The sequence below is a fragment of the Sander lucioperca genome, chromosome 4 (assembly GCF_008315115.2).
Source record: "Sander lucioperca isolate FBNREF2018 chromosome 4, SLUC_FBN_1.2, whole genome shotgun sequence".
NCBI lineage: Eukaryota > Metazoa > Chordata > Actinopteri > Perciformes > Percidae > Sander > Sander lucioperca.
This window is the reverse complement of record NC_050176.1, coordinates 42,452,115-42,478,522: the sequence shown is the minus strand read 5'-3', so window position 1 is coordinate 42,478,522 and position 26,408 is coordinate 42,452,115. Positions and strand designations below refer to the sequence as shown.

Below are 26,408 nucleotides of genomic sequence, written 5' to 3'. Positions count from 1 at the left end.
CACATAACACTCATTTCCTCCAGCCTTGTCCAATGTGCTCCAGCCTCTGTGCATATTTGATGCATTTGTGACCCCCCCCCCCCCCCCTTTCTCACACAGTAGTGTAAAAACTAGAGAGGTTCCGATTCCGATACCTGGACTTGCGTATCGGCCGATACAGAGTGTTAAAAAATACACATGTTATAATGTTTTAACAGCGGTGTATTACTATCCCTGTATGGATGTGATATGATTTCTATTTTTGTTGTTAAACTCACGCCGAAAAACCTTTTATTATCCAGTTTGATAGCGAGTCATAACGGAAAAAGAACATACACAACAGGAGGGTCTGGTCTCCTTTTATGACGTAGATGCTCCAGCTCTTATCTTCTACTCCTTTACTGGCTGCTCCTTCACTGAGAAACTCTTCCTATTGTTCAGTCCAAGTATTAATGATGGTGGTAAAAACTCTGCCCCTCTGATCATCTCTCCTGTCAGTGTTGACTATTAAGCTTATAGGCATAGATTTCGGTGGGGACGGTGAGTACGCGTACCTATCAGATTTTGTCATGAGTCATTTTGTACCCATCACTTTTTTTGAAAACCTTTAGCTCAATTTAGTTTTGAAAAAAAAATAAAGTTCATAACACATATGATTCTTGAGTGACAGATGCCAACAAATCCACAACAATCTCTATCCCGACAGGGCCGGCACAGACACAGCTGTTCTGCTGCTGCGCTGGCTGCACCAGTAAATGTATACCTTTTTTATTCATTTACATTAGAAAGCTACAGGACAGCGTCTTTCAAAACATTACCTGCGCGAAAGAGAAACAAAATGAATGCGTCATTGTACCCATCACTTCAGGAAATGCACTTCCAAATGCGTTTCTGTCACATTTCAAACCAAACTGACGCCCGTGATTAAGCTTATTTCATGTATTGACTTATTTTCACACATCATGTGGAGAATATCTGCCTTGTATCAAACGGACTATTTTTCACATGCATTAGAAATCCGTCTCTTTAGACACCAAATTTGTGAAGCTGCAGTTTTACAGTAAATTTGTAAAAAATTGTAATTATAATTATAAGAGGGAAAGCTAAAAATGAACTACAACTTCTGCATGAGAGGCACAAACTAAGGATAATTCAACATCTGTGTGTTTGTGTGTCTCTGTGTGTGTGTGTGTGTGTGTGTGTGTGTGTGTGTGTGTGTGTGTGTGTGTGTGTGTCTGTGGGTCTGTGTGTGTAAATTAAACCTAACAGGCTCTCTAATCACCTGTGACAAGTTTTGTTTTATACACATAATTATTAATTATTTTAGTAAGTGTAAGTTCGTCTCAGGTGATCAATAAAAGTCTTCTAAAGAGAACTCCTCCCTCACGTCCCAAACTTCCCAAACAAATGCTACTGACACTCAACATGTGGCACTGTAACCAGTAGAATCTTCTTACCGTGGATTTCCACAGGATGCGGGACGTCTGCGGACCGGCTCCGCTGCTGAACGGCTGCGTGCTCCGCCATCCGTCAATACCCACCAGGTCCGGATTTGTTGCGTAACGGCTGCGGCCAGCCGACCACGAGATCTCGCGAATTCACGTATGTTCGTGCGATATAACAGGATGTAGTTTCTATAAACAGAACCACAAAACCAACAACAGTTTGTTTCCATCCAGAGGAGTAGAGGGGAAACAACTCTGTGCTGTGTTTTCAAGGTGTAGTGCAGGGAAATATGACCTGCCGTGAGCACGGTGTATTTCATTTTGAAAAGTATCCGGATGTTTTATTTTGTTTCTGTGCTCGACTTCCTGTCCAGCACAATCTGAATTGTGCTGAATTGCTGCGGAGCTCTCCGTCGTCCGTCAAAAATAGAAGCTCTGCGTATCAGCTCCGGAGGGCTGCGGACTGACGGAACTGGGACGGAGTCGGGACGCAGACGTTCTGCAGTCAGTGGAAATACACACATTGACTTTAATCGAAACCTAATGACTCCGTCGACGTTCCGCAGACGTTCCGCATCCAGTGGAAATTGCCGGTAAGAATATATTTCTTATAATTTGCTTCACTGAAACCATTTAGAAATGTTTGGTAAGTCAGAATTGGCTTTGGCCATGAGGAAAAAAAATCTGACTAGAACTATGCTGAACTACTACTGGTCAGTCTGAGGAGAACCTTTATTGACAGACTCAGACACCCACAATGCACCACCGAGCGTCACAGGAAGTTGTCCTGCCTATGGCCAACAAAATATATAACTCCTCCTCTGAGTGTTACACGCTTAGACCTTTTACACATTTCCTCTATCTCTACCAACTGTCTGGTTCATAATGCTTCTTTCTACCATATGAGGCTAATTCTATCTTTAAAGACGTAAGCTTAACCTTTTGTGCATCAGAGTTCACCCAGAGTTCTTTTAACCACTTCCTCAATGAGATGTACACAGCTTCTTTAGCAGAAACCACAATCCCTTAAACTGACATTTCTATCTGACATCTGCAGCTTTAAGCATTAACTGTCAGAATGTAATACTATTATTTCTACAACACTTATTATTTTACTTGTATTTGTTGCAACAGCTGAACTTTGTCTCAGGTGATCAATAAAAGTCTTCTAAAGAGAACTCCTCCCTCACTTCCCCTCTGGTTAAACTGATGATTTGAAGTCAAACTGTTTCTCTTAAATCACGTGACATTAAAATCTTCAAAAAGCGACTTCACTGCAGTCTATGTAGTTACTCTCTGAGAGAGTTTGTGAAATCGTGACCACAGAGTGTCCTCTGTCCCTTCCTGTTTACTGATGATTTGAAGTCAAAGTGTTTCTCTTAAATCATGTGAGCCCAGAGCGTCCTCCCTCTCTACTGATATATGAACTGTTCTCTTCTCTCTCTGCCTCCTCAGCATCACAGACCAACAACACAGGTAAGAACACTTTACAACTGGAAATACTTTAAACCATACTATCAGGAGGTAATACCAGGCATAAATGCATGAGTAGAATGTATTTGACATAACTAATAACTGAGCATACTACATTACATTCATATGATTTCTTATTTTCTCTCTTCCAGACAGTGTCCGTAGTCATCACGTCAACAAGCTTCTGGAACTTCAGACACATTTCAGTGGACCTCTTTCTGGGTTGACCAGGACTTTAAAAACACAGGTATGTTTCACAGGTTGGCTGATTCTGAATCAGTCAGTCTTCCTGCATGTTACATCAGCTACTGCTCTGCTCCTGAGATCAACAGGCCTTTCAAAGGTTTTCCTAACAAACTAAAGAAAAAGTAGTCAAGTGTTTAGTCCGTTTGATAGACGGCCATTTAAAAGGCCTTACGTTTCTAAAGATGGAGTCTAGAGAGAAGTTTCCACTTACAGACACCTCTGATTTTAAAATGCCAGAGGTCAGGAGATGCACCAGATTTAAATGCATGAGGAAAATGTCTTTTACATAACTATACTGTATTGATTCTGTCTATTCTGTGTAGCAACATATATGGATTCAATAATTCTAATATCTTATTTACATGCGCTGTTGATTTGTTCTGTCAAAAAATAGAACATAAATAATCTCAAAACTATAGTTTTAAGTAACTATGAAATCATTTTAAGTAATTTGTTACTAAATCTGCAAAAGAGCTATTTTTAATCAACACATACGAGTTTAATAAACTCAAAAGAAAGCAAATGCTGCACACTCAACATGTGGCACTGTAACCAGTAGAATTTCCTCATAGTATATTTCTTATAATTTGCTTCACTGAAACCATTTAGAAATGTTTGGTAAGTCAGAATTGGCTTTGGCCATGAGGAAAAAAAATCTGACTAGAACTATGCTGAACTACTACTGGTCAGTCTGAGATGTATTGACAGACTCAGACACCCACAATGCACCACCGAGCGCCACAGGAGGTTGTCCTGCCTGTGGCCATCAAAATATATAACTCCTCCTCTGAGTGTTACACGCTTAGACCTTTTACACACTTCCTGTTTCTCTACCAACTGTCTGGTTCATAATGCTTCTTTCTACCATATGAGGCTAATTCTATCTTTAAAGACGTAAGCTTAACCTTTTGTGCATCAGAGTTCACCCAGAGTTCTTTTAACCACTTCCTCAGTGAGATGTACACAGCTTCTTTAGCAGAAACCACAACCCCTTAAACTGACATTCCTATCTGACATCTGCAGCTTTAAGCATTAAAGTGGTGACAGAATGATTATATAGGGTATCAAAAGCGCATAAAGCAAACATGGAGCTCGGCTCTTCCGCGTTGACTGGCCCATGATGTCATGATGGACATGCGCACCAGCAACAGTTTGTTAGTGTTGTCGTTGCAACCGGTAGCAACATGCTCGTTCATGAGCTTCTCTCTCGTGTCTCTTACAAGTGGCGAACTCATGAACTCGCCGTTTTCATTGTCTAAAATATTCACTAACGTTAAATATTGTGTTTTCGTTGTTCCTGATCGTTTACATGCTTATCCAAATAAACGATGGATGTATTTAGGCAACCACGGAGATTTAATCATTATGTTGTGCTACTAGCTAGCTACTAGCTAACACTAGCTACTAAGGTTACCCTGCAGTTTGGTGAACAGAGCTCATCCATGGCTTCATCCCTCATCCACGTTACAAGCTTTACAGCATACAGCCCTCGGATGTATCATAAGAGAGAACCAAGGCGATGTAATCACTAGCTATGTCTGTAGTAACGTTATGTAGGCATATAGCTAATTATGGTATTACCGTTCTCTTAATACATCCATGCTAGCTATCGCTAATAGCTACTAGCCGATAGCCCCGCCAGTTTGGGAAACGCTTCATACATGATGTTACAGGCTTTACAGCATACATACATCCCTCGGGTGTATCATAAGATAATAATATGGACGTATTAATAGAACACATGGAGAATCGTGACGTTTTAAACAAGGACCCTTTAAGTGTTCGGGCTGGTAAGTTGATGTACCCCCAAAAAAATTATCCGCTGAAATATAGAAGTATTTTTTCGCCATGCAAAGTCTATGTGAAAAGTCTTTCTGGGCCATATGGTGCAGTACCACCGTTAACTAACTTAACTCTGCTAAGCACATGGTGGCTTTCAGACATGGTGCTCTTCCTGGGGGCTTGGGTATTTCACACTGTACCTTAAGGTCTCCTAATAGGGTAAGTAACATTGGTTGGGCTGAAAATGGCCCGGGTGCTGTTCTATGCTCCCTAAAGCAACACTGTGAATTGGCTTTAGCGCGCTGATTGGTTGCACGCACACAGACACAGAGCTGCCCTGCAGCACACACACACACACAGACACACCGTTGCCCGGCGCACAGCACACACACACACACACACACACACACACACAAAGACACACTGTCTGTTAACGTTACCGATAGACTTCCAAAAGTACAGACATGCTCAGACATGACCTACATGTCTGAATTGTAGGTCCTGGATGACCTACAATTTCCTGATGTTAAACTCTAACAAAACCAAAGTTATTGTGCTGGGCCCGAAACACCTACGAACCTCATTAGCCGAAGATATAATTACTCTGGATGGCATTGCCCTGGCCTCCAGCACTACTGTCAGAAATCTAGGAGTTATTTTTGATCAGGATCTATCCTTTAACGCCCACTTAAAACAAACCTCTAGAACAGCCTTTTTTCACCTTCGTAACATTGCTAAAATTAGGAACATCCTGTCTCAAAATGATGCTGAAAAACTAGTCGCATTCGTTACTTCCAGGCTGGACTACTGTAATTCCTTATTATCAGGATGCTCAAATAAGTCCCTCAAGACTCTCCAGCTGATCCAGAATGCTGCAGCACGTGTTCTGACAAGAACTAAGAAAAGAGATCATATTTCTCCTGTATTAGCTTCTCTCCATTGGCTTCCTGTAAAATCCAGGATTGAATTTAAAATCCTTCTTCTGACCTACAAAGCTCTAAATGGTCAAGCTCCTTCATATCTTGAGGACCTCTTAGTACCTTATTGTCCCACTAGAGCACTACGCTCCCAGAATGCAGAGTTACTTGTGGTTCCTAGAGTCTCTAAAAGTAGAATGGGAGGCAGAGTGTAGTGGAGCAGGAGTGCGTATCAAAAACACCAGATGAAACAAATAAGGACGATCTGAGGATTAAACCAAAGTTTGGTCTTTGAGTATTTATTTACGTTTGCAAATGCAGAGAAAACAGTTTCACAAGTACTCATGGCACATCTGAAAGGGTCTTCTGACCCAGCTAGAAAACCATACATCTATATAGTAAGAACTCACTTAAACCACCCCCCTCTAGGATAAGTTTAGCAGCTACGCAGATGAAAAAACACCACAAACAGTCACAATGACTTTACTACCTTTCCCCTCTGATCCTGCTCTCTACTTAGCCTAAACACCTGTTAAAGCAAGAGACAGAAGGAGATACAGTTCAAAATGTTATGGCCCTTTTCCTCCTTATCTGCTAAAGGTAAACAGTAGGAACGCTGAGTTCCAAAAAGAGAAGGATATTCTCAACTAGGCCAGAGTTTATGATGCCAGTTGCTTCTTCTCTTGGAGTCTCTAAGTCTATAACAAAATTAAAGATTATTAGAAAACTCCTGTAAAGTATATGAGAATCTTGTAAGATATCAAACTATAATGTTAAAAATAAAATTCCCATTACAATCCTCCCTTTTGATTACAAAATAATCACACAAAATAAATTTTACTTTTAAGATTCAAACCTGTTACAGAAATAATCACATAACCTAACTTTATCTGTTAAGATTCAAACCTATTATAGGAATTAATCACCAAAACAAAGTCTACTTTTTAAGGATTCAAACTTATGTTTAATAATGTTAAAAATAAAATTCCCATTACAAGAGCCTTCAGCTATCAGGCTCCTCTCCTGTGGAACCAGCTCCCAATCTGGGTTCGGGGGGGCAGACACCGTCGCTACATTTAAGACTAAACTGAAAACTCTCCTCTTTGATAAAGCTTATAGTTAGGGAGTGAGGAGTTGCAGTGAACGCCTAGACCGGCGGGGCAGGGTGTATAGCTGCAGACACAGCACCCCTGCTTTTCTCTGCTTCTCTTTACAGTCATCAGATTTACCTATCGTATAATCAATAATATAGTGCCTCTCCTAGTTATGCTGTTATAATTCTAGACTGCCGAGGAAGTTCCTTCTTATGACACGCTCTTTTCTTTTGTTTCCTTTTATGCACATCCTGTCTCAGAAGTGCTTGTTACTAACCTAGCTCTGGGGAGTTTACTCCCCGGAGTCCTTATGTTTCTTCTTCGCCCAGAACATTGCCTCGGATTAGGGTCTTGGGTGCAGCTGTGGCTATGGACCTCCTACACCCTGCTACGCTCTGCGATTCCCTGCAATGCCCGGCTACGTCCTGCTGCGTCCACCGCGTCCACCCATGCTCTGCTGTGCCACGCTACATCCCGTACCGTCATAACCCCAACCGTCAGACACCGCCCACCAAGAGTCTGGGTCTGCCGAGGTTTCTTCCTAAAAGGGAGTTTTTCCTCGCCACTGTCGCAATAGCCACTGCTAATGCTTGCTCTTGGGGGAACTATTGGAATTGTTGGGGCTTTGTAAATTATAGAGTGTGGTCTAGACCTACTCTATCTGTAAAGTGTCTCGAGATAATGATTTGATACTATAAATAAAATTGAATTGAATTGAATAGACATGCCCGGGCGCGAGCAGCGGCTGCAGCGCGGCTAAAACAGCTAAGAGAAAATATCCTCAGCTGGCTTCAAACTTCATTTCTGCTCCAACACATAAACTCATCAACTAATGTTACTGTACAAAGCACCAGAGACACAGTTTCGTTACAGTTTCATCCTCCAGTGTGTCGCGCACACACACACCAATGCAAAGTTTCGACACTTTTATGACAACTAGTGTTGTTGTAACGTTACCCTTGGGACATAAAAAACTCCACCAAGGAATCACAACTCACCCTGCAGCTAGTCAGAGCGGGGACATTTAGCAGAGAGTGAAGCCCTGCAGGCACGAACTCTGAGCAGCTGCCTTATATCCACAACTCCCGCTCCATTGTCTGATATCTACTCGTTCTAAACACTTTTCTCTGGGCCAGTATTCCGTTGTATGGCCTAGAACACTGCATTTACGACCGTGGTTCATTTTCAATATCCTTGAAAAACTTCCAAACTTTCTTCTTTCTAAAGTACACAGCGCAGCTTGTGTGTGAGATCCTTGAGCTCCAGCTCATAGCGGGTCTGTGACGGTGGAGAGGCCGACCGGGAAGGCATCAAACCCAGCAGGCAGCCGCCGGCTGTCACGGCAGATTTTGGAGCTTCTCAAGTCCGACACAGTCATACCAAATTTGCAATTAGCCATACATTTTCGTAAAACGGCCCATATTAGAGCTCTACATAGTTGATTTTTCGCATAAAAAAGTCTCAGAAGTGAATTTAGTAATGAAATAGCAGACGACCAATGTATAACATTTCTGAGATCTGCGCGACCTAGCTTAAGAAGACTAGCTGATCTCAGGTCAGTGGTGTATGTACATTTTGGGGCGTGACAAGGGTAGAGACTAGAGCCAAATAAGGTACAGCCACAGAGTTGACGTCAACTACTGGCTATGTTGAGATTCGCCCGTTTTCAGCAGCAGTTTCAAATTGTGAGATTTGCAGAGGAGAGGGATGTCAGTGGGACTTTGAGGTACTATGTATGCCTATTTTACCCACCAAACTGTCGTAATTCAACTATGACAAGGTAAACTCGGTTTTACATTCTATCACCCCTTTAACTGTCAATATTTAATGGTATTACTTCTACAACACCTATTATTTTACTTGTATTTGTTGCAACAGCTGAACTTTGTCTCAGGTGATCAAGAAAAGTCTTCTAAAGAGAACTCCTCCCTCACTTCCCCTCTGGTTAAACTGATGATTTGATCAGCTGTCAGGGGCCCTTCAGGAAGAGAACATGTGACATAATAATTAGGGCTCAAGCACTGAGACACAATAAGACAATAAGGTACCCAAAAATGTAGGTAGTTACTGAGGAACAAATACGCACTATAGCTTTAAATATCATTTGGTAAATTATGATCCTTTTAATGCTAAGTTAGCATTGTTTGACATGTTTGTGTTTTGACAACTTGGCTTTAGGCTACCCTGTCATAAATATGTCATGGCAGGCCCACAACTGTAATTAAGTGGTTGTTTTTTACATTGGCTGTCATGAGACCATTGTAATTGTGTCTAGGGCTGGTCAATATATCAATATTATATCGATATTGTGATATGAGACTAGATATCGTCTTAGATTTTGGATATCGTAATATGACATAAGTGTAATCTTTTCCTGGTTTTAAAGGCTGCATTACAGTAAAGTTATGTCATTTTCTGAACTTACAAGACTGTTTGTTTGTTTGTTTTTCAAATATATGTTTATTAATCAAACCTCAAAAAGCATTACAAACATTACAGATTGTATCCGTGATGTTCAAAGGAAGCTGGTTTGACATTTTTCTTGTTTTTAAACAGATCACATAAATTCCCACCTGTTCCACTCCGCCATCTCCCTCTTAGTCTTTCCCTTTAACCAGATACTGAACATGTATCTTCCATCAAACTAACTTACCCACCCATCTCCCTCCCCCCTCCCTCTCGGCCCGTCCCAGTGTCCTATTCATTGTGGTGCACAGAGTTGTACTGACAGGTACAGGAAAAGAAAATTGAATAGGTAATTAAAAAAATAGATAAGTGCACAGAATGTAAAATACAATAAATAAGCAAATAAATAAAGAAAGAATAAGCAAAGAAAGAAAAGGAAAAAAAAAGAAAAAAAAGGGGGGGGGGGGGGGAAAGATGGTTTGTATAAGAAAGGAAGGGGTCCCAGGTCTTATGAAATTTCTTCAGGGATCCTCTGACAGTATGTTTGATCTTTTCTAGGTGTAAAAAGGACATTACTGCTTCTAACCAGGAATTTTATGCTAGGTGGCTTTGGGCTCTTCCACTGTAGCAGTATTTGACGCTTGGCTATCAGAGCAGCAAATGCAACAACATCGGCTTGGTAGCTAGTAAGTTTTCCCATAATTCTAGGCACACCAAATATACTAATCAAGGGGCATGGTGATATAGAGATATTAAAGACTGTAGAGAGTATGTCAAAGAAGGATTTCCAAAAAGAGGGTAGCTTAGGGCAGGAAAAAAAAGTGTGTGTGGTCTGCTGGGGATTGAGAACACCTGATGCAGGATTCATCTGTATCAGGGAACAGTTTTTTTCAGTCTGGTCCTAGTATAGTGAAGTCTGAAGACCACTTTGAATTGAATGAGACTCGTGCACAAATACAGGTAGTGTTAATTCTAAGTAAAGCGTCTCTCCACCAGACCTCATCCAATGCGAGACCTAGCTCTTACAAGACTGTTTTAGCTGTTCTATTATTTGCCTTTTCCCCACTTAGACATTTTGTCCACATTACTGATGATTATTTATCTAAAATCTAAGTGTGACGATATTTTGTTAAAGCACCAATTGTCAACCCTAGAATATCGCCGCAATATCGATATCGTAGTAAGTGGAACTCTGTATCAAGGTGATTAAGAGTTTTGGACAGATAACGTTACTTGTTGAACTAAGTGGAGAGATTGACTTTGACCTTTAATCTCGCTTATCAAAATATCTCACTTTATGAGAGCAGAACATACTGGGAACTATAGAAGAAAGAGGAAGTACTGCTACTTCTGCTATTTGGGCGGAGTGATTTTCTCGCAGCAGCTGAGAAGCTCGGTCACGGAGCAGAGAGTTAGCCTGGAGTTTGCTCACTCCGCCCAAGTAGCAGTGCTTCCCCTTTCTAAGAATATAGTTACCACTTAGTATACGGTTAGAAGATGGCTGTGTCTCATGTGGCCTTGTTATTTGTACACCCTGTGACTATACAAATCACAACATGTAAATAGGAACATGGTGGCGTTATTTTGTCAGTTATTCGGAGCAGTAGGCTAGATGGAGCCAGTTACCTGCAGGATCTGTGCTAGGCTAAGCTAATGCTGGGGGCGACAGACAGCGTTACAGCACGCACGGAGATGAGAAGGGTATGTATCGACTTGTCTAACTCTGGGGGTTACGGTGAATAAGCTAAAGTACCAATAAGTCGGCTTGTTCCTTTAGGCTCGAGCCCTGGTCTCACGTCAACGAGCCACTTCAAAATGACATTAGGTCCAGCCCACAGAGCTGCCAGCCAACAGCCCATAGAAAGGCAGGACACGGTGGATGAGATGGTGAATACCTATCAACTTCAAGGAGCTCTGAAGGTGACCAAGAAGGTTTTAGAGAAGATCAACAGGAATGATCTGGTCCAGAGTCTGCCAGATAACAGCTCAGGACCAGAAGGTCAGTCACCCTTTTTAATTTGTATTTTCAGGAAGAAAGAGTGGGTGGACATGAGAAACACAATACTTGTAAGGGAACAGATTGTTATTTGTGACCTGCTGATACAAGTTGTGCACTCGGCAGCAACATATTCTCCAGCTGTAAACGACGCCATGAATGATGCATCATTTAAGATTGTAAACAGATAAAAAATTATTTTATAGACAAAACAAAACATTAACATTTATTTCAGTGTAGTCTCTATTTGTTGTAACATTACTGTAGTGGAATTTCAAGCTCATGCTCTGTAAGTTGAGTTAGTGGTACCCAGGTCTCATTCAGGTCAGTGGCCAATATAACCTCAGAACCTTTCCAGGTGGACAAGTACTTCAACTCTGTGTCTCTAACAGTAACAGCTGGATGATAAGACTGCCAAGGTCACGGAGGAAGTCAACACATAACAAATTCTGCCTGTCTGTTTCAGGCGCCCGTAATATCTTTCAGGTCTTTATAAGGTTCAGCTAAACCTAATGCCTCCAGCATGAGTTTAAATACACCTTCAGGAAGACAGGAACTTCAGAATGTTGGGATGGCACCTACACTGTACCGTGTAATGCTAAATTCTCCTCAATTGAGAAGTCATTAAATGCTTCTGTGTAAGTAATCCAAGTCTCCCCGAACCTCCTTCACGAATGGGAAAGAAGTTGTCCTGTGCCTGAATTTTTCTTTAACAGTTATGTTTGTATATTTAAAATAAAATGTATACAAACCAGCGGTTAAAATGGGTGGGAACCATCCGGAATGACGTTCCGACACCTTGTATTATTGCTAGTTTCATATATCGGTGTTTCCTGTTCATTTAAAATAACGCCAAATATCCATTCCAGCAAACCGCTGTGAGTCCATGAACAAGGCAAGTGTCTGTAGTGAGTTCAGACTGTAATAAAAGCAGGACAGTCGCTTACTGTCTGTCAGTTAAACAGGTGAAGATCATGTTGCCGGTAGCCTACCGGTTACAAATAGGCTCGTTATCGACACGGTAACGTGTTGAACCTATTTAGAACAGGTAGATGTGTCCCTCTTAAAAAATACAAAAGAACCCAGTCCCTAAAGATGTAAAAATAATAACAATATATCCTTTTTACTTGAACTGTGGCCGGTTATACATGACGTGTAGGTGAACTAGCTGTTACCAGGATGGTAGGGTTCCCCCACCTGCCAGGTCCCACTTAACCCCTGGTACAAACGGAATAACATCTTTAAACCAATGGATTCATCAGTGGGCCTATCCAAGTGTCCAAACGATAATCTACACATTATTTATTACACTCACCAAACATTTTGACCATGAAAGACCAAATTTAGTGGCCTCTGTCCCATTCTAATGCCACTATTCCATCATATACACTTAGCTTCACACACACACACACACACACACACACACACACGGCTCCATAACACCCACAAATGCACACATTTCTTTTTAAACAAATAATAAAAATTGTCTTTTTATTACATGTATTTTTTTTCTCACACTGCATGTAGTTATGGCTGCTGCCAGCAATGTGCCATCTGAAGAAGTAGTATCCAAACCAGGAGAAGTTCCCTGTGACGTCTGCACTGGAACCAAACTGAAGGCCCTGAAGTCCTGCCTGGTGTGTCTGGTCTCCTACTGTGAGACTCACCTGGAGCATCATCTGACAGCTTCACATCTGAAAAGACATCAGCTGATCGACCCTGTAGAGAACCTGGAAGGCAGGATGTGTACGAAGCACGATAAACCTCTGGAGCTGTTCTGTAAGACCGACCAGACATGTGTCTGCACGTTCTGCAGTGGTATAGATCACAAAATGCATGATGTTGTTCCTCTGAATGAAGGCTATGAAGGAAAGAAGGCCGAGCTGGGGAAGACAGAGGCTGAAATTCAGCAGATGATCCAGAAGAGACGACTGAAGATTCAATTCAATTCAATTCAATTCAATTCAATTCAATTTTATTTATAGTATCAAATCATAACAAGAGTTATCTCGAGACACTTTACAGATAGAGTAGGTCTAGACCAAACTCTGTACTTTACGAAGCCCCAACTATTACAGTGGTTGCCTCAAGAGCAAGCATTAGCAGTAGCTATTGCGACAGTGGCGAGGAAAAACTCCCTTTTTTTTGTTAGGAAGAAACCTCGGACAGACCCAGACTCTTGGTAGGCGGTGTCTGACGGCACCAGTTGGGGGAGTGGTGAATGGTGGCAATAATAGTCATAATAAAGATAGTGAAGCAGTGATCACAATGGTAGTCATAGTAGTTCATGTCATAGTAGGGCACAGCAGGGCGTTACGGGGTGTAGTGTGGCACAGCAGCCTGGGTGGACGCGGTTGGACGCGGCAGGACGCAGTCGGACACTGCGGGGAAACGCAGAGCGTAGCAGGGTGTAGTAAGTCCATAGCGTCAGCTGCACCCAGGACCCCGGTGTAGGTGCCACCCAATTCCAAGGCGATGTTCTGGGTGAAGAAGAAGCAGAGGGACTCCGGGGAGAAAACTCCCCAGAGATAGGTTAGTAACAGGCATTTCTGGGACTAAGATGCACACAAAAGGAGACAAGTGAAAAGAGAGAAGAGGGAGCGGCTCATTGTGTCCTTGGAAGGAGCTTCCCACAGCAGTCTAGAGTTATAATAGTATAACTAAGAGAGGCAGGCTAAAGAGAGGGGCCCTGGACCGGGCTCGTACTCTCCCCTGCCGGAACGGGCTTGTACTTCCTGCCTCCCTCTACTCTACTCTACTATGCTGCAACTCCTCACTCCCTAACTATAAGCTTTATCAAAGATGATGGTTTTCAGTTTATTCTTAAATGTGGCGACGGTGTCAGCCCCCCGAACCCAAGTTGGGAGCTGGTTCCACAGGAGAGGAGCCTGGTAGCTGAAGGCTCTGGCTCCCATTCTACTTTTAGAGACTCTAGGAACCACAAGTAGCTCTGAGTTCTGGGAGCGTAGTGCTCTAGTGGGACAATAAGGTACTAAAAGCTCTTCTATGTATGATGGTGCTTGACCATTTAGTGCTTTGTAGGTCAGGAGAAGGATTTTAAATTCAATCCTGGATTTTACAGGAAGCCAATGCAGAGAAGCTAATACAGGAGAAATGTGATCTCTTTTGTTAGTTCTTGTCAGAACACGTGCTGCAGCATTCTGGATCAGCTGGAGGGTCTTGAGGGACTTATTTGAGCAGCCTGATAGTAAAGAATTACAGTAGTCCAGCCGGGAAGTTACGAATGCATGGACTAGTTTTTCAGCATCGTTTTGAGACAGGATGTTCCTGATTTTGGCAATGTTACGAAGATGGAAAAAGGCTGTTCTTGAGGTTTGTTTTAAGTGGGCGTTAAAGGATAGATCCTGGTCAAAAATGACTCCTAGATTTCTGACAGTAGTGCTGGAGGCCAGGGCAATACCATCTAGGGTAGCTATATATTTAGATAATGAAGTTCGGTGGTGCTTGGGTCCCAGCACAATAACTTCCGTTTTGTTTGAGTTCAACATCAGAAAATTGTGGGTCATCCAGGATTTTATATCTTTAATGCACGCTTGAAGTTTAGCTAACTGACCGCTTTCGTCTGGCTTGATTGACAGATATAATTGGGTGTCGTCTGCGTAACAGTGAAAGTTAATTGAGTGTTTCCTAATAATATTGCCTAGAGGAAGCATATATAAAGAGAATAGAATTGGTCCAAGCACTGAGCCTTGAGGAACGCCATGGCTAACTTTAGCGTATTTGGATGGTTATCGTTAATATTAACAAATTGGGATCGCTCAGAAAAATAGGACTTAAACCAGCTTAGTGCGATTCCTTTAATGCCAACTAAATGTTCCAGTCTCTGTAAGAGGATGGTATGGTCAATAGTGTCGAATGCAGCACTAAGATCTAATAAGACAAGTACGGAGACAAGTCCTTTGTCAGCAGCAGTTAGAAGGTCGTTAGTGATTTTCACCAGTGCCGTCTCTGTGCTATGATGCATTCTAAATCCTGACTGAAAGTCTTCAAATAGACTATTTCTATGCAGAAAGTCACACAATTGATTAGCGACTACCTTCTCAAGGATTTTGGAGAGAAACGGGAGGTTAGATATAGGTCTATAGTTGGCTAAGACCTCAGGGTCGAGGGTGGGTTTTTTCAGAATAGGTTTTATCACAGCTACTTTAAAAGACTGCGGTACGTGACCCGTTAATAAGGACATATTGATCGTATCTAGTAATGTGGTGTTGACCACAGGTAGTGCTTCTTTAAGTAGCTTCGTTGGAATGGGGTCTAAGAGACAGGTAGTTGGCTTAGCTGAAGAGACCCTTAACATTAATTGTTGGAGGTCTAAAGGATAAAAGCCGTCTAAATAAGTATCAGGTCTTATCGTTCTCTCTAGCCCTCCTGCGCCCAATGGTGAGTCGTTGGAAGCTGTGGGCAGAAGGTGATGAATTTTTTCTCTAATTGTTATAATTTTATCATTAAAAAGGTCATGAAGTCATCACTGCTCAGAGCTATAGGAATAGATGGCTCAATAGAGCTGTGACTATCTGTCAGCCTGGCTACAGTGCTGAAAAGAAACCTTGGGTTGTTCTTATTTTCTTCTATTAGTGTTGAGTAATAGTCTGATCTGGCATTTCTGAGGGCCCTCCTATAATTTTTTAGACTATCTTGCCAATCCACACGAGATTCTTCCAGTTTGGTGGAACGCCATTTACTTTCAAGTTTTCGTGAGATTTGTTTTAATTTGCGAGTTTGGGAGTTATACCAAGGTGCTAGTTTCCTTTCCTTCATCATCTTCTTTTTGAGAGGAGCAACCGAGTCTAAAGTAGTCCGTAGGCAGGCCGTAGCAGCGTCTACAAAGTTATCAAGTTGGGAGGGACTAGAGTTAACGTAACAGTCCTCTGTTATATTAAGGCATGACATTGAGTTAAGTGCTGTTGGAATAGCTTCCTTAAATTTAGCTATAGCACTGTCAGATAAGCATCTAGTGTAGAAACTTTTATTTAATTTCGTATAGTCTGGTAGTAGGAATTCGAAAGTTATTAAAAAATGGTCTGATAATAAAGGATTCTGCGGAAATACTATTAAATCGTCAATTTTGATGCCATATTCTAGCACAAGGTCGAGGGTGTGGTTAAAACAGTGCGTGGCCTTATGCACCCTCTGACTGAAACCAATAGAATCTAGCAGTGAATTGAAAGCAGTACTAAGGCTATTGCTCTCAATGTCCACATGGATATTAAAATCACCTACAATAAGTACTTTGTCTGATTGAAGGACTACGCATGATAAAAACTCTGAGAATTCAGATAAAAACTCAGAATATGGACCTGGGGCTCGGTAAACAACAACGAATATAATTGGCTGTACTGTTTTCCATGTTGGGTGTTGAAGATTAAGAACAAGGCTTTCAAACGAGTTATAATTTAGTTTAGGTTTAGGATTATATTCAGGATGTGGTTCAGCTGGAGGAGACACTCAGTAAAGAGATGAAGAAGCTGCTTGAAGCCGAGATGAAGAGGGTCCAGCAGTATGCAGTTGATGTGACTCTTGATCCTGATACAGCACATCATAATCTCATCCTGTCTGATGATGGGAAACAAGTGAATGATAGTGATGTACTATCATTCTTTCCTAAAGTTCTATATTCTGTACTCTGGAAAGATTTCCCAGACAACCCAAAGAGATTTTCTGATTGTGTTAGTGTTTTAGGAAAACAGAGTTTCTCTTCAGGCAGATTTTACTTTGAGGTTCAAGTTAAAGGAAAGACTAAATGGACTTTAGGAGTGGCCAGAGAGTCGATCAACAGGAAGGGAAGCATCACACTGAGACCTCAGAAAGGTTACTGGACTATATGGTTGAGAAATAGAAATGAGTACAAAGCTCTTGATGACCCTCCAGTCCGTCTCTCTCTGAAGTCTCCTCCTCAGAAGGTGGGGGTGTTTGTGGATTATGAGGAGGGTCTGGTCTCCTTTTATGACGTAGATGCTGCAGCTCTTATCTACTCCTTTACTGGCTGCTCCTTCACTGAGAAACTCTTCCCATACTTCAGTTCCAGTACTAATGATGATGGTAAAAACTCTGCCCCTCTGATCATCTCTCCTGTCAGAGTAAACTAATCACTGATCTCATTTCAGGTATTGATTTATTTTCAATAAAGGGAACAAATGTACATATTCATATATTTTACATCTTATTTTCTACAGAATCTGTTTCCTGTGGTGACTGATTTACACTTTATTCCATTTATTATCATATGGTTAAATGTGCAGCAATTCTTTGCAAACTGAATCAAACTTCATCTTGACATATTTGGTGTCTTTAGAAACTGATTTCTTCTGGAAGTTATAATAAATTTCTGTGGGTTTAACAGAGGTTTAAATAGATATCCTCCACATAACGTGTGTCATGATGCATCAAATTAATGTCTTGATGAATTTTTTTTTTCTCATTTTAAATGTCTAAAATTAAAGGTAAAGTGCTAATGTGATGGGACAATTAGGATCTAAGAGGTATATGGTGTAAATTGTTTGTCTGATGTTTCTATTTGTTATATTCCTCAATAATGAGACAGGAAAGAAAATGTCTGAATTATTGTGGCATAATTGCAGAAATAAAGTCTGTTTGTTGAGACCAAAAATGTTAATGGTGTTATTCCTAAATCAGTTCTTCTGATATCACTTTAAACTGCTGGTTTTGTTCTTTCTACCACAACAGCTGTACCTTTTACTTTTAAATGTAAGCCACTTTCCTATTTGGAGAACCTGCTGTTGTTCTCTTTATGAAATTGATCATTTAAAGCAGTGGTGTAGTCTAATGTATTGTAGTGGGTATACTATACTGTATATATTTGGGCCAGAATCTGCCTTTGGGGGAGGGGGGCATATCATAGTGGGGGGTCTGGGTGTCCTCCCCCAGGGAAGTTATGAGCATCAACAACTTAATTTTCTGCATTTGGAAACACTTTAATGCACCAATTTACGGTGGAAGTACCTGTTATTTAGCCTGTGCTAAGAAAAAGAACACCGATGACAATTCAAAATATATCAAAAATATAATGGAAAGTATGTTGTTGTGTGTCATTGGGCATTTTTCAGTGGGAATATGGAAATCCTGGAACTTTCTTAGTGGGTATACTGCGTATTACGTAGACTACACCACTGATTTAAAGCGTTTAGACATAATGGTTAATAATCAAATACTTATTGAGAAAGTGAATGTGATTTTTGACTCCTGGAACCACACTGTTGCTCTTATTTTGAAAGAGCCGGAAGCTGTTGAGCGGAGCAAAGTTGACGGTGTTTCTGATGCTGAGGAGAGAGCGTCCTCCGCGGCTATAAAGTATAAAGTAGAAAACCTGTTGGTTGCAGACTTAACTGCCCCCGTTATCTGTCATATTATTAACCAAAGTTTAAGTTATGTCCTCAACAATGGAAAATTGCTAAAATAATTCCATTGCCTAAAAGTTTAAGGTTACCATTCTCTGGGTCAAATAGTCGTCCTATAAGTTTATTGCCTGTGTTGAGACAAATTATGGAGAGTATAGTATGTGAGCAAATTGAGAATATTTTTCTTTGAATGATTTAACCACTGATTGTCAACATGCATATAGAAAGGGATAATCAACAGCTACCGCTGTAACTCATATGACTGATGACTGGATGAGAGATATTGAGCAAAAGAAACTAGTAGGTGCTATTATGCTTCATTTTACAGCAGCGTTTGATATCCTTGATCAAAATTTACTATTGAAAGAACTTGAATGTTATCAGAGATGGGAAGTAACGAAGTACAAATACTTCGTTACTGTACTCAAGTACATTTTTCAAATATTTTTACTTTACTATATTTTTTTGTGGCGACATTTTACTTTTATTCCTTACATTTTAACATGAATATTGGTACTTTCTACTCCTTACATTTTACAAAATTGGCTCGTTACTTTAGTTTTGTACAAGAGGTCGTCATGTCGGAGAATAGCACAGACACGCGCCTCACCGCGAGTGGGCGCGTGCGACACACGGAGCAAAAAGAAAAAGAGACTAGCTGTCCGGAGGATAATCAGTTGAGATCGTGTGTGTGCGTCCTTAAGAACTGTAAGTCGTATAACTTATGTTGTCAGTTCATTTAAGCCTGTTGTTGTATTGGTCTATAGTTTTTGCTAATTTAAAGTAAGTTAGCTAGTGATTTTGTTGTTTGTGTTCTTCACCTGTTACCTAGGTTGCATGTTGCTTGATCTTAATAAAGCATCAAAAGAGAGAAGTTGTCTCCGTCCGTGTTTTAACAGACACACCTGGGGCCAAGTTGGAAACCAGAATCAGCTTTAAATACAGTCCAAATTTAGTCCTTACTAACAAGTTTCAAATAATTTCACTGGAGTTACCGTCATTTTCGCGTCATCAATACCACATTCAATCTAATTGGATGGGAATATACTGTACGTTGCACTTGACAAACCACTACAAGATGACTCGACAGATTCGGCGGCATTCTGCATTCATTCACGGCAAATCATTGCGGCCTGATGGTGGTAACGTTAGCACATAGTAGTATGGATGGCGACATGATTGAAAATGAAGAAATCAGCAGACAAGCAGCAAGACATCCTTGGCCTTATCTGAGAGAGATGTTTGAGATAGTAGGCATCAAGAATGACTCCTGGCCAATGTGCTGCACAACTCTTAAAGTATGGGGAACTTCTTAATTAATGTCTGTTTAGTAATTCATATTTTATCCTTTATTTTCTTTCCAGAAGCCATATTTGAGCACACACACGTACATGTAGATTCCTTTAAATGTTAAGGGGAAGATTAAAAAAAGAGAAACTGGATCTGTGAATTCTCACAGAATCACAACTGAATTCATAAATAGCTACTCAGTCAGAATCTTATTAACCTGGAGTCCCAGTCTCTGTCACAATAATCATATATGTGATGTTTTAGGCATATTGGCAGACATCCATTTAAAATGTAGGCAATGGCATATAAAGAGCCTTTTCTCCATGTCCACTGACGTTTCTCAGCTTGACCTCTAGTAACATTTGTGTGGTCCAGGTAGCTTTGCATAAAAAATGGTTGTCATTCGCAAAGCTACTTTTACTTTTATACTTTAAGTACATTTCCAAGCCTGTACTTTGTTACTTTTACTTGAGTAAATAAGTTAAATCAGTACTTCTACTTTTACCAGAGTATTTTTTAACACAAGTATCTGTACTTCTACTTGAGTACTGGAAGTGATTACTTTTGCCATCTCTGAATCTTATGGTTTCTCTCAGTCAGCAATATTATGGATGAAGAGTTATTTGACAAACAGGCAACAACTAGTCTTTTTTAATGGAAGCTACTCGGATGTTGGAGCGGTGAGCTGTGGAGTTCCCCAGGGGAGTTGTCTTGGGCCGCTGTTATACACTATTTTCACAAATGATTCATCACTTGTTTTAAATAAGGTCAGTATATCGATGTATGCACATAATTCAACTATTTATATGTCTTCACCTACATTTCATGAGTTAGACACCACAGTAAATGTCCATGATAATTTACTATCATGGACAAAACATATTAATAACATGGTTGTTAAGATGGGACGTGGTGTTCAGGTTGTAAAAAGATGTGCAGTATATTTGTCACAAAGCTCAACCAAAGTAGTAGCTATCCATCCATCCATCCATCTTCTTCCGCTTATCCGGTAACGGGTCGCGGGGGTAGCAGCTCCAGCAGGGGACCCCAAACTTCCCTTTCCCGAGCCACATTAACCAGCTCCGACTGGGGGATCCCGAGGCGTTCCCAGGCCAGGTTGGAGATATAATCCCTCCACCTAGTCCTGGGTCTTCCCCGAGGCCTCCTCCCAGCTGGACGTGCCTGGAAAACCTCCCTAGGGAGGCGCCCAGGGGGCATCCTTACCAGATGCCCGAACCACCTCAACTGGCTCCTTTCGACGCGAAGGAGCAGCGGCTCTACTCCGAGCTCCTCACGGATGACTGAGCTTCTCACCCTATCTCTAAGGGAGACGCCAGCCACCCTCCTGAGGAAACCCATTTCGGCCGCTTGTACCCTGGATCTCGTTCTTTCGGTCATGACCCAGCCTTCATGACCATAGGTGAGGGTAGGAACGAAAACTGACCGGTAGATTGAGAGCTTTGCCTTCTGGCTCAGCTCTCTTTTCGTCACAACGGTGCGATAAATTGAGTGTAATACCGCACCCGCTGCGCCGATTCTCCAACCAATCTCCCGCTCCATTGTTCCCTCACTCGCGAACAAGACTCCAAGGTACTTGAACTCCTTCACTTGGGGTAAAGACTCATTCCCTACCTGGAGAAGGCACTCCATCGGTTTCCTGCTGAGAACCATGGCCTCAGATTTAGAGGTGCTGATCCTCATCCCAGCCGCTTCACACTCGGCTGCGAACCGATCCAGTGAGTGCTGAAGGTCACAGGCCGACGATGCCATCAGGACCACATCATCTGCAAAAAGCAGCGATGAGATCCCCAGCTCACCAAACTGCAACCCCTCTCCACCCCGACTACGCCTCGATATCCTGTCCATAAATACTACAAACAGGATTGGTGACAAAGCGCAGCCCTGGCGGAGGCCAACTCTCACCTGAAACGAGTCCGACTTACTGCCGAGAACCCGGACACAGCTCTCGCTTTGGTCGTACAGAGATTGGATGGCCCTGAGAAGGGACCCCCTCACCCCATACTCCCGCAGCACCTCCCACAGTGTCTCCCGGGGGACCCAGTCATACGCCTTTTCCAGATCCACAAAGCACATGTAGACCGGTTGGGCATACTCCCAGGCTCCCTCCAGGATCCTTGCGAGAGTAAAGATCTGGTCCGTTGTTCCACGACCAGGACGGAATCCGCATTGTTCCTCTTCAACCTGAGGTTCGACTATCGACCGAACCCTCCTTTCCAGCACCTTGGAGTAGACTTTACCGGGGAGGCTGAGAAGTGTGATACCCCTGTAATTGGCACACACCCTCTGGTCCCCCTTTTTGAAAAGGGGAACCACCACCCCGGTCTGCCACTCCTTAGGCACCGTCCCCGACTTCCACGCAATGTTGAAGAGGCGTGTCAACCAAGACAACCCCTCCACACCCAGAGCTTTAAGCATTTCTGGACGGATCTCATCAATCCCTGGGGCTTTGCCACTGTGGAGTTGTTTAACTACCTCAGCAACTTCCACCAGGGAAATTGACGACAATCCCCCATCATCCTCCAGCTCTGCCTCTACCATAGAGGGCGTATTAGTCGGATTTAGGAGTTCCTCAAAGTGCTCCTTCCACCGCCCTATTACCTCCTCAGTTGAGGTCAGCAGCGTCCCATCCTTACTGTACACAGCTTGGATGGTTCCCCGCTTCCCCCTCCTGAGGTGGCGAACGGTTTTCCAGAAGCACCTTGGTGCCGACCGAAAGTCCTTCTCCATGTCTTCTCCGAACTTCTCCCACACCCGCTGCTTTGCCTCTTTCACAGCAGAGGCTGCAGCCCTTCGGGCCCTTCGGTACCTTGCAACTGCCTCCGGAGTCCCCTGGGATAACATATCCCAGAAAGACTCCTTCTTCAGTCGGACGGCTTCCCTGACCACCGGTGTCCACCACGGTGTTCGTGGGTTGCCGCCCCTTGAGGCACCTAAGACCCTAAGACCACAGCTCCCCGCCGCAGCTTCAGCAATGGAAACTTTGAACATTGTCCACTCGGGTTCAATGCCCCCAGCCTCCACAGGGATGCACGAAAAGCTCCGCCGGAGGTGTGAGTTGAAAGTCTGTCGGACAGGGGCCTCCTCCAGACGTTCCCAGTTCACCCGCACTACCCGTTTGGGTTTACCAGGTCTGTCCAGAGTCTTCCCCCACCCTCTGACCCAACTCACCACCAGATGGTGATCAGTTGACAGCTCTGCCCCTCTCTTCACCCGAGTGTCCAAAACATACGGCCTCAGATCAGATGAAACGATTATAAAATCGATCATTGACCTTTGGCCTAGGGTGCTCTGGTACCAAGTACACTTATGAGCATCCCTATGTTCGAACATGGTGTTCGTTATAGACAATCCATGACTAGCACAGAAGTCCAACAACAAACAACCACTCTGGTTTAGATCAGGGAGGCCGTTCCTCCCAATCACGCCTCTCCATGTGTCTCCATCATTGCCCACGTGCGCGTTGAAGTCCCCCAGCAGAACTATGGAGTCCCCTACTGGAGCCCCATACAGGACTCCATTCAAGGTCTCCAAGAAGGCCGAATACTCCGAGCTCTTGTTTGGTGCATACGCACAAACAACAGTCAGAGTTTTCCCCCCCACAACCCGCAGGCGTAGGGAGGCGACCCTCTCGTCCACCGGGGTAAACTCCAACGTAGCGGTGCTCAGCCGGGGGCTTGTGAGTATCCCCACACCCGCCCGGCGCCTCACACCCTGGGCAACTCCGGAGAAGAAAAGAGTCCAACCCCTATCCAGGAGTATGGTTCCAGAACCGAGACTGTGCGTAGAGGTAAGCCCCACCAGATCCAACTGGTAGTGCTCCACCTCCCGCACAAGTTCCGGTTCCTTCCCCCACAGAGAGGTGACGTTCCACGTCCCCAGAGCCAGCGTCTGCTGCCCGGGTCTGGTCCGTCGAGGCCCCTGACCTTCACTGCCACCCATGTGGCAGCGCACCCGACCCCAGCGGTTCCTCCCACAGGTGGTGGGCCCATGGGTTGGAGAGAGAGGTGCCACGTAGCTTTTTCGGGCTGTGCCCGGCCGGGCTCCGTGGCAAACCTGGCCACCAGGCGCTCGCTGACGGGCCCTCCATCTGGGCCTGGCTCCAGACGGGGGCCCCGGGCTTCCTCCGGGCAGGGTCACATCATCTCTACCTCGTTTTTTCATAGGGTTTTTGAGTAGTAGCTAAAGCTTTAATATTGTCTAATCTTGACTATGGTTCAGTAGTATGGTCTAATGCAACTCGAGAAAAAATAACTAAATTGCAAATGGTGCAAAAATAGAGCCACGCATATAGCGCTTAGGTGTGGATATAGAACAAATGTTACAATGCACAAATGTTTGGGTTGGTTATCTGTAGGATTATTATGTATTATGTATGTATTATGTGTTTTTTTTAGGAATATTCTTGTAACAAAGAAACCATCTATTGTGTATAATAATTTACCTTTCAGTTCAAATATACATGACTATGCAACTATACATGCCACAAGAGGTAACTTTACTTTACCAAAAGCAAAGACAATCAAAGCTGCAAGCTGCGTTGGACGGGCCCTCGCTCCTCTGCGCGCGTCAGGGTTACTGGCAGACGCCGCTCTTTGCGACCGTGCATTTGCGTGGCACTCAGGCACCGCAAATCGTCACCAATGAAAAGGGAACTCCCTGCTGAGTTCAATGATACCTCACACAAGACTCTACGTCATACAGTTCATTAGCTATAAAAGGGGGCGTGGCTTAAACATAGGGGGGCGGGCCAAACCATGGCCAATGAAAACGGAACTCTCTGTTGAGTTCAATGATACCTCACGCAATAGTGTTACCGTCTGGCTCAAGGCCGGCAACAAAAGGGAGGTCACACACAGATAAGTTAATCAAAAAGTAGTTTATTTAACTAAATATACTAATAACACAAGTTAACTCAACATAAATACACTAGTGGGGTGTGTAAATGTAGGAGACATCAGTCGTGTTTGCCATGTGTGGATGAGTGAATGAATGATGTGAAGTGTGTTGTAAGGTGAAACAAACCAAACAAAGAACAAAATGGTGGATGAATGCAGTAGGCCCAGATGAGAGAGAGTGAGACTCCCAAGAGGGCTGTCTTTTATGCCTTCTGTAAGCCACGCCCAGATGGCCAGGTACAGACAACCCTCCCAGCTCCACCTGCCCGCCCACTCCCAGTACCTGCAGACAAAGGAGCAAACATAACAGGCAGGCAAATAGGGAAGGGTCGTCACAATAGTGTACAAGAAATGGGTCATTAGTTATTAAAGGGGGCGTGGCTTAAGCATATGGGGCGGGGCACATTGTCACCAATGAAAAGGGAATTCTATGGTGAGTTCAATGATACCTCACACAAGACTCTACCTTAAAGGGGTCACCAGCTATGAAAGGGGGCGTGGCTTAAACATAGGGGGCGGGCCAAACCATGACCAATGACAAACGAACACTCTGCTGAGTTCAATGATACCTCACACAAGACTCTACCTTAAACGGTTCAAAAGCCATACAAGGGGGCGTGGTCTGAGTAAGTGGGCGTGGTTAAAGTATAGGGGGCGGTTCAATATCTCAAGTAGACCATACATTCTAAGTTTCATGTAAATCGGATGATGTTTGTCATATAAGGCTGATTTCCTGTTTCCAGTGGGGGGCGCTATGACCAAAAGTCAATATTGGCCTGTAGATGTCATCAGGCCTGGACTCTTGTTGATTGTGGGAAATTTCAAGCAGATATGACAATGTACACTGTAGTTACAGCCACTTTCTCGTTCATCGCTAAACACTCAAAAGATTTTCTTTTAATAACTTTTCATCTTTAAGGTCTTGAGATGTTACAGACCAAATCTGAAGTCCATCGGATGAAATCTCTAGGAGGAGATTTACATGTGTATGTATGTACATATGTGTATGCATATGTATGTGTATACAAACGCACTTTTTTATACGCAAACTTGTCTGTGCATACTAGTCAAATGTTTGTTTACCTTGTTCAACTTTGTTGTTTTTAGCCATGTGTATTGTTGTGTATGTACATTGAGAGCAACAGAAAGCCAGAGGCAAATTCCCTGTATGTGATCACACTTACTTGGCCATTCAAACTGACTCTGATTCTGAAACAGGCAGAGGAGCCAGTATTGTCAGGCAGCTGCTATGGCTCTAGTCACTTTTTTGCAGACAGAGTTGAACTATTTCTGCCTGAGACACAGTTGCAACGTAGTGTCATTATATAGGTCACTGACCATGATGTGACCTGTCTCAATTTACGCAGCAAGCTGGAAATTAAACGTGAGTAATGAGAGCAACAAGTTAGTAGACTGCCAAATCGTCATTGGACCTTTCTCTCTCAGTGTGTGTGTGTGTGTGTGTGTGTGTGTGTGTGTGTGTGTGTG

General features: G+C 42.9%; 1 protein-coding gene and 2 long non-coding RNA genes across 3 annotated transcripts in view; 2 read left to right on the top strand and 1 right to left on the bottom strand.

Annotated features, from left to right (window-relative positions):
• The window catches only part of LOC118494928 (E3 ubiquitin-protein ligase TRIM39-like), a 214,681-nt gene extending 212,227 nt beyond the window's left edge, over nt 1–2,454 (top strand). Inside the window, exon 4 of the mRNA XM_036000615.1 lies at nt 2,378–2,454. Coding sequence (XP_035856508.1) covers nt 2,378–2,454 — 77 coding nt within the window. The remainder of the gene's footprint in view (nt 1–2,377) is intronic.
• A 4,471-nt stretch (nt 2,455–6,925) lies between these two features.
• LOC118494903 lies at nt 6,926–25,426 on the bottom strand. The gene is made up of 3 exons (XR_004897110.1): nt 25,370–25,426; nt 24,530–24,700; nt 6,926–6,936 (listed from the first exon to the last, which is right to left on the bottom strand). It is a non-coding gene; the product is annotated as an uncharacterized LOC118494903 (long non-coding RNA).
• The window catches only part of LOC118494914, a 31,764-nt gene continuing 22,341 nt past the window's right edge, over nt 16,986–26,408 (top strand). Inside the window, exon 1 of the long non-coding RNA XR_004897122.1 lies at nt 16,986–17,701. This is a non-coding gene — a long non-coding RNA (uncharacterized LOC118494914). The remainder of the gene's footprint in view (nt 17,702–26,408) is intronic.